At 48.5% G+C, this 9,141-nt stretch overlaps 1 protein-coding gene across 1 annotated transcript; it reads left to right on the forward strand.

The window, feature by feature from the left end:
• The first annotated feature begins 1,630 nt into the window (after window positions 1–1,630).
• On the forward strand, window positions 1,631–7,189 carry LOC135819026 (uncharacterized). Its single transcript, XM_065332175.1, has 4 exons — window positions 1,631–1,859; window positions 2,319–5,535; window positions 5,908–6,139; window positions 6,626–7,189. The coding sequence occupies exons 1-4, from the start codon at window positions 1,631–1,633 to the stop codon at window positions 7,187–7,189; spliced, it is 4,242 nt and encodes a 1,413-aa protein (XP_065188247.1).
• Window positions 7,190–9,141: the final 1,952 nt, after the last annotated feature.

Here is a 9,141-nt window from a genome sequence, read left to right on the forward strand (position 1 = left end):
AGCCAGAACTGACCATTAATTGGCCAACAGAACATTTTGAACGTGTACAGATCACGAGCGCTCGAGCCTTGACGCCGACGTACACTTCTAGACAGTACGTGCGGTGATTTCATCGCCGAAGTCGCAACCACTACTTCGTACTGTTGTGCCCAGCGCGGGCTTGCGACTAGTTGGTTTGGAGGTGACAGCGTTGCGAATGACCGAGGGTCCTCAACGTCTGGTCTCACCGTCCAGGAGCGACACTGACTCGCGCTGCTATCTGGTGTTCACGAGGTGTTTGTCGCGCTGGAAATGGAGCGTCTCTGTAAGTTTGTATCCCTGGTGATGTTTGTGTCTGGAGAGCACTATTATAAGTGGAGCTCTTCAGGCACAATCTTCCTCAGCCTACTCAAGCTCAACTGATGAGGGGTGAATTCCCCGAAACACTGTGTATTGAGCAGGGAGTGGTGCTTTCTTGCAGGTTTGCCGGGTCGAAGGTTGGATGGACTTCTCGTGTGCTCTGGATGGCAGTCGTGAGTCAGTCAAGTGTCAAGTAAAGTCGGCGGAATAGCGCGAGCTCCAGTGTGGTGAGCAAACCCTTTCGTGCGGTGATTTGTTGAATATAATGTAAACACTGACTGGTCCATGCAGCCACCAACACACCCACACATACACACATGTGCACGAACACGACACACACACACACACACACACACACACACACACACACACACACACACACACACACACACACACACATGTGCACGAACACCCACATGCACACATGCACACCCTACCCACAACCCAACACACCCTACCCACAACCCAACACACGCACACACACGCACACACACACACACACACACACACACACACACACACACACGCACACAGACACATATGTCGCGAACGTCGCGATGAAATACATGTACATGAATTCGGAATAACCAATTTATATTTGCATTACGTGACGATGATTTTGTACTCTCTTGCTTGCGCAATTGCTTACGTTGTGGCTGATTCCACGCTTGGGTTAGCCGAAGTCTAGTTCCCCATCGTCCTTTCTAGTGATTGATTTCATTCTACTTCGAAGTAGCTTCGAAGCAATCCTTCGTTTCTCTATTCTTTGCATTTTGTTCACAAACAAATTCTTCGTTATGTTTTCGTCCCGTGAGTATTTTCGCGCTCTTGATTTGTGTTGCTCACGCGCGTGACTTTCCTTTCCTTTCCTTTTGTTATGCATGACCATGATGACGTATTGGTATGACGTTTATGTGTACGTGACCACGTGACTGCGTGTTCACTAACTCCTGACTGTACAGACAGTAGGCTAGTGCATTTTAGCGATTCGCTCTCCTTGCTGTTCACTTCTTCTCCATTTCTGTTTGTCGCTGCACTAGTTCCTTTTGTTACCATGCCACGTAAATGAAGGTCGTGGTCGCCATTTTTATGCATGTTCTTTGTGCGCAGCTGCCTGTGGATGCAGCTGCCCTTTTTCCGTTAAAATTTGATCTTGTTTGAGAAAGAAACAAAGAAACAAACTTTCCAAATCAAGAAACGTAAATGTCTTTCATGTCCGTTGAGTCGGGATCTTTATGATGTCGCGAGTCACGACATGAAAATTTGGTGCTGAAACCCCGTTTAATCAACCATGGCCTCGACGGAAGGAGGAACGTCAGGGTCCGGACAAGCAGAGTCAGGCTCCAACAGTGATACGTCGAAAATGGATACGGTCACCCTACCGGTGCAACTGACTTCTGTAAGCAGCTCAATTCAATGCCTGGTGCGAGATCTGCAACAGGAGGAGCACGATGCTGACCGGTTTATTGCCGGGCACGTGCCCCCGAATGACGTTGAAGACTTCCTGGTAAGCTTTGAAAGTATTGTCGAACGATTAGAAATCAAATTGAATCAATTTTCGAATGGTGTTGCTCAAATGCCCGCATCCACCAAGGGACAACGTGCCCAAGTTGAATCACTGAAACTGGAAATTAATGGAATGACAGTCTTGGTAGAATCAGCGGTCTCAAAAATCAGAAAATTAAAACAAGTGGCAATCAGACACAATAAACAAATGGCGATGGTCCAAGCCCCATTGCCAGCGGAGGATCCGCATGGTATTCAAAACCTTGTCAATGTGCAAAACAAAACAACACAATCTCTATTGGATGCCATCCATACACTCACCGGGCGTTCCGAATCACAGTCCACGCATCCCCATCATGTACGATTACCAAAACTGGAATTACCAAATTTCAGGGGTGACGTCCTCAAATTTTCCGAATTCTGGGATGTATTTCAATCCACGGTACACGAGAACCCGTCTTTATCCCACGCAGAGAAACTGGCGTATCTAAAAACATGTTTGTCGGGCACGGCACGCAACGTCCTTGATGGGATCGTCCTCGACAACGACCACTACCCAATTGCTGTCGAATTACTCAAAGAACGGTTCGGCAGGCAGCAAATGGTGCTGAATGCCCACTATTCAGCACTGGTCGATCTGCCACCGGCCTATGACACGGCCACATCACTGCGCCAGTTGTACGACACAGTTGAAAAACACATCCGGGCGCTCAGTGCTATTGGCGAAGACTGTGACCAAGGGATTTTTGTGTCTCTGATCACGTCAAAGCTGCCGAGTCCTGCCATGTTTCAACTGGAATTAGCTAAAGGTGAGGAGACGTGGTCCGCCGACCGTCTCCGCAAACATTTACATGACTATATCATGGCAAAGGAAGCAGCAGCTCGACCAACATCAGTCGGTTCTGCACAGTCAAGCATGACTGTACCGCGGTCCACGAATGCCAGCCCTGGCGACATGCGGCCAGTCCAGACGTTGGCAGTTTCGGTCAAGAAACCACAACGCGCAAAATGCTTCTTTTGCAAGGAAGCCCATTACACAGATGAATGTGACCGGTACAGAACTTTAGAGACCAGACGCCAGCAAATCCAGGGTCGGTGCTTCATTTGTTTCCGGGACAGCCATATGGCTCCGGCTTGTCCGAACCCCTGGGCTTGTGCACATTGCCACAAGAAGACACACCACCGCAGTCTCTGCCCTTCCAAATTCGGAACTGGCCACCAACAACAACAACAATCGAAACCACCAATCAAAGCCAACACAACATGTGTCACAGCTCCTAGCTCTCCCAGCCAACAACAGGATGCAGTCATCCTGCAAACAGCAGTAGCCACAATTGGCGGCGCCACAATTACCCAGCCCGCGCGGCTCATGTTTGACACTGGGTCGTCACGGTCTTTTATTACACAGGAAGCACAACAGGCACTTCAACTTGATGCCAATGGTTCAGACACCATCGCCATGGCTGGCTTTGGCGACAGTACCCGCAAAGTTGTCTGTCTGCCACGTGTGCAACTCTCTGTCGGGTGTGATGATGGCTCCACCGTTACGGTCATAGCCAACGTAGTCGACAACATAACATGTCCCATCCAACGCTTTCCACTCGATTACACCAAATATCCGGTTCTGCAGTCTGTAAATCTTGCTGAACCCACGCCCCTTGCAACAGAGAGCGTGGTTGTCGACGTACTAATTGGAAGTGATCATTACCATCACCTCATTGGCCCTCAGGTCATATCCGTTACCGCTGACCTAGTGCTGGTCGAGTCCAAGTTAGGGTTTATTCCGTCTGGCAAAGTGTCTGGTGATACGCCCCCAGACACCGTCATGCATCTGTCGGCGGATTCCATAGCGGATGACACCTTACCTGCACTCGAAGATCTGTGGAGCCTTGAGAGTCTGGGCATTAATGACAACCCAGAAACAACAGACAACGACATGGTGAGAGAACACTTCAACGCCACAATACGCAAAGAAAACGGTCGCTACACCGTCAACTGGCCGTGGAAGGAAAAAGCTCCGCAAGTGAACTATGAGCTGGCCAGAGGTCGACTCGTCTCCCTAATCAAGCGGCTTTCTACACAGCCAGACATCCTACGGCACTACGACCAGACAATCAGAGACCAACACGCAAGTGGTATTATCGAGGAAGTCCCGAATGCCGTGCCCACTGGGCCGGTCCACTATTTGCCACACCACTGCGTTCAGCGCCAGGCCAGCACAACAACCAAACTCCGCATCGTATACGATGCGTCAGCAAAAACCAACAAGGATGGAAACAGCCTCAATGACTGCCTTCACAGCGGCCCCAGCTTGCTTCCCGACCTGGGTGGCATACTGGTCCGTTTTCGCCTGTTCCCTGTTGGGATCACCAGCGATATTGAGAAGGCATTCCTCCAAGTGGGCCTCGACGAACCAGACCGGGACTACACCCGCTTTCTGTGGCTCAAGGACATTTCTCAACCAGTCTCACCAGCAAACCTGGTGACATATCGTTTCTGTCGAATCCCGTTTGGTGTTATTTCCAGCCCGTTCTTGCTGTCTGCCACCATTCATCACCATCTCGACAACAGCAACAGCACGCTCGGTTCTGAAATCCGCGACTCCACCTATGTGGACAATGTGATAACTGGGCGCAACACGGCTGATGAAGCCAGTACTCTCTATGATTCTGCAAAGAGCCTATTCAACGACGCCGCTATGAATCTCCGTGAATGGTCATCTAACAGTGATACATTTAACCACACCCTGCCAGACTTCGACAAGGCCACATCCAACAATGTGAAATGCCTCGGCCTGGCTTGGGATACGAAAGAGGACACTCTCAATGTCATTTCTCCTAATGTGGCTCACAAACACGCCAACACCAAGCGCAGCATCATCTCCGCTGCTGCTCGCTTTTACGATCCCGTTGGCTACCTGTCACCTCTGTTTGTTCGAGCCAAACTTCTGATCCAGGACATCTGGAAAGCAAAGCTCGACTGGGATGATCCGGTTCCCAACAGCATTGCAGATGATTGGCAGGCTATTGCCCAAGACCTGGACAAAGCAGACACGTTCAAGCTCCACCGTTTCACTGGTCTTGACCCAGCATCTGTCACTCGCCGCGAACTTCATGTGTTCTGCGACGCATCCGAAAAATCGTACGGTACGGTTGCCTATCTCCGTGAAGAAAGCGCCACCGCTGTGGCCACAGTCCTGCTCGTCAGCAAGACGAAGGTAGCTCCACTCAAACAAATGACAATTCCTCGTTTGGAGTTGATGGCAGCGCTAATCGGTTCTCGGCTTATCAAATTCCTCCAGAACACACTGCCATTTGATCTCCACCGCACTGTTCTGTGGTCCGATTCAACTTGTGTTCTACACTGGATCAATGGCACGAACCAGCAATCTGTGTTTGTCCAGCGGCGACTAATGGAAATCCGGTCGAATCCGACAATTGCATTCAAGTACGTCAATACGGATTGCAATCCTGCTGACCTACCCTCACGTGGTGCGACAGCTGCTGCATTGCACGACAGCAAACTCTGGTGGGAGGGTCCTGAATGGCTACGCGGTGATACCAGCTCACTCGGTGAACTACCATCCCCTTCACTTACCACAGCTGCAGCAATGGTCTCAGAACCACCCACTGAGGTATCTGTCGCAATCAACTCTTGCCCTGGGGAGGGTCCTTTCATCTCTATCGAAAGGTATTCCAGTTGGTCGAAAGCGGTACGCGTAATGGCTTACGTGAAACTGGCAGTACAGAAGCTGCAAGGCAAATGCAAACAACAAACACAACTAACCACAACCAATATCAAGGAAGCTGAAATGGAATGTGTACAAGTTATCCAAGGTCAAGAATTTGGTGAAATTAAAAATGCAATTCAGAAAAAACAAAAAATGGAACTCGTTACCAAACTCGGTCTACTTATCGATACCAACGGCCTAATTCGGTGAGCAGGGCGCATGAAGAATGCTAGGTTTCCAGAATCTGGTCCAATACTGCTGCCACGGAAACATCCTGCCACGAGGCTAATCGTGCAACTGTGCCACGCTCGCGTTCGGCACTCCGGTACTAGCCAGACGCTCATGGAGGTGCGTAAGCGTTTCTGGATAACTCGTGGGCGGGCCACCGTGCAGACAATATTGCACAGCTGCTACCACTGCAAGAAATGGGAAGCGAAACCATACCCAATGCCGGATTTTGCTCCACTGCCGAGCAAGCGTGTTAACAGGTGCATACCATTCTCGTACACTGGTATCGATTACTTCGGCCCAATGACAATGACCAAGGAAAGCGAGAAATGCAAGGTATGGGTTTGCCTGTTCACATGTTTGACTACCCGCGCAATCCACCTCGAGCTAATGGAAGACATGACAACAGCCTCATTTCTACTGGGCTTTCGTAGATTTATTGCCCGTAGAGGTACGCCGATTGAAGTTTTGTCAGATAATGCAAAACAATTTCACACTGCCTCGAACGTCATTGGTGAAGTTTGGAATGACGTGAACCACACCGATGACTTTACTTCGTACTGTGCTACGAATGGAATACAATGGAAATTCATAGTACAGCTGTCTCCATGGATGGGCGGCGCATACGAGCGCTTAGTACAATCAGTGAAAAGGGTCCTACGAAAGACAGTGGGCACTTCAATTCCAAACCGTGATATGCTCAATACGTTTCTAATGGAGGCGGAGGCGATAATTAATGCACGTCCACTGGTCTACGTTGGAAACGAATTGGATTTTGGTAATGTTCTTACTCCCAACCATTTCTTGTCTTTAAACCCGAAGTTGGGCACTCCTGGTATGGAGGGAGACTTTGGTAATGACCCGACGTTTGAGCCTGACACGTCTTTGGCTAACACATTGCTAACTGCCTGGACGGATGGTCAACGCCTACTACAGACCTTTTGGTCAGAATGGCAGTATTCGTATCTACCCACGCTACGTGAACGTGGTCAGACTGCACTTCCGCATGGAAGACTGCAAGCACATGATCCACCTGCTGTGGATACTGTTGTCCTAGTCAAGGAAGAAAAGATGCCACGCGGCTCTTGGTTAATTGGACGAATTGACAAACTGCACAACAGTAATGATGGTGAAATCAGATCTGCAACAGTTGTTCTGCCATCCAAGCGGCAGATCCAACGTCCACTATGTCTGTTGTACCCAATTGTGCAAGCGGAGAATCACGATGCAAAGCACGATGACCCGCCGCTCGCACAACCTGCACAACCTGCACAGCCTGTACAGCCTGCACAACCTACACAGCAACAACCAGCTCGACCAACACGCCGAGCAGCCGCTGGTTCCCGTGCTAACCTGAAGAACCTAATAAGTCAAGGTGCAGTATAACTCTGTAAATAGTCTGCATGAATGTATTTATACACAGTACACTCTCTTGTTGAACACTAAGCAATCACCACACACTCATTTACACTTTGTCTACACTACTGCAATTACAATCGCTCTTCTTCTCTGTTGTGGGGAGTGTCGCGAACGTCGCGATGAAATACATGTACATGAATTCGGAATAACCAATTTATATTTGCATTACGTGACGATGATTTTGTACTCTCTTGCTTGCGCAATTGCTTACGTTGTGGCTGATTCCACGCTTGGGTTAGCCGAAGTCTAGTTCCCCATCATCCTTTCTAGTGATTGATTTCATTCTACTTCGAAGTAGCTTCGAAGCAATCCTTCGTTTCTCTATTCTTTGCATTTTGTTCACAAACAAATTCTTCGTTATGTTTTCGTCCCGTGAGTATTTTCGCGCTCTTGATTTGTGTTGCTCACGCGCGTGACTTTCCTTTCCTTTCCTTTTGTTATGCATGACCATGATGACGTATTGGTATGACGTTTATGTGTACGTGACCACGTGACTGCGTGTTCACTAACTCCTGACTGTACAGACAGTAGGCTAGTGCATTTTAGCGATTCGCTCTCCTTGCTGTTCACTTCTTCTCCATTTCTGTTTGTCGCTGCACTAGTTCCTTTTGTTACCATGCCACGTAAATGAAGGTCGTGGTCGCCATTTTTATGCATGTTCTTTGTGCGCAGCTGCCTGTGGATGCAGCTGCCCTTTTTCCGTTAAAATTTGATCTTGTTTGAGAAAGAAACAAAGAAACAAACTTTCCAAATCAAGAAACGTAAATGTCTTTCATGTCCGTTGAGTCGGGATCTTTATGATGTCGCGAGTCACGACAACATACACAGATACACACACACATACACAGACACACACACACACACACACACACACACACACACACACACACACACACACACACACACACACACACACACACACACACACAATTGAAATAGTTGTGGACGCATATCACATTGCGTCCTCATCATAATTTCAAGAAGATTATATCAGTTTTTGTGAGCGGATAATCCAAGAAGTGCAAATAGCTGCTGATGGAGTACAACTTATGTAATATGATGGCAATACTACTGGCAAGCCTTCTTGGTTCTCCAGGCATACGTACGGAAATAGAGATGGGAAAATAGAGATATAGAAAAGGAAAGAGATAGAGAGATAGAGAGAGAGAGAGTGAGTTCTTCTGTGGCTCTTCAAATCATGTCCCTACAGAACACAGGAAAACAACACAGAGGCATGTCATTTTACCTCTCCGAGATTAATTAAAATATTCGGAACAGATTGTGCCGTACATCGCACAGGTGTGTGGGGTAGAGACCTGAACAGGCTCATATAATTGCATAACTTAAATCACTGCTGCGAATCGTGATTATATGTGTACTGGGAAGAATTTTGATTATTTCCCGAAACTACCACCAGAGCGCCCCACCAGCTCGTCCTTTCGGGGCCGCATTGTGGATGTGGCCTTCTGTCTGTAGGTCATCCGACACGAACTTTCTACACATAGTGTACGTTCTGTAGACTATCTGTACCTTCGAGCGGACACGAGCTCCACACAAAAGCCTGCTTTGTGTGACCTTAGTACACTACGGTTCTCAACACTGTACAAACTTCGTTGCACTCTGCAATACGATTTTCCTTCCTTTCCCTGGCGGTAAAATCAAGGTGGGGCGGTCTCGCGAGCCTGGGCGCTGTGGCGGTACTTTACATGCCATGTGGCCGTTGCATCGTCCACAGCCAATCCTCAAATCTCTATATCCGCCCGCTCAAGTGGGCAGATATTACACGTCATTGCCCGCTTCTCTCCAATTTCAAATAGAAATATTTGAAAGAAAGAAAAAATCAGATTCGAATCCACATCTACCACATCCTCAGCTCCTTCCTTTGCTACCCAGCCATCATGGTACCTTGCTACCCAGCC

This window comes from Sycon ciliatum, chromosome 6 (assembly GCF_964019385.1).
Source record: "Sycon ciliatum chromosome 6, ocSycCili1.1, whole genome shotgun sequence".
In the NCBI taxonomy this organism is placed as follows: Eukaryota; Metazoa; Porifera; class Calcarea; order Leucosolenida; family Sycettidae; genus Sycon; species Sycon ciliatum.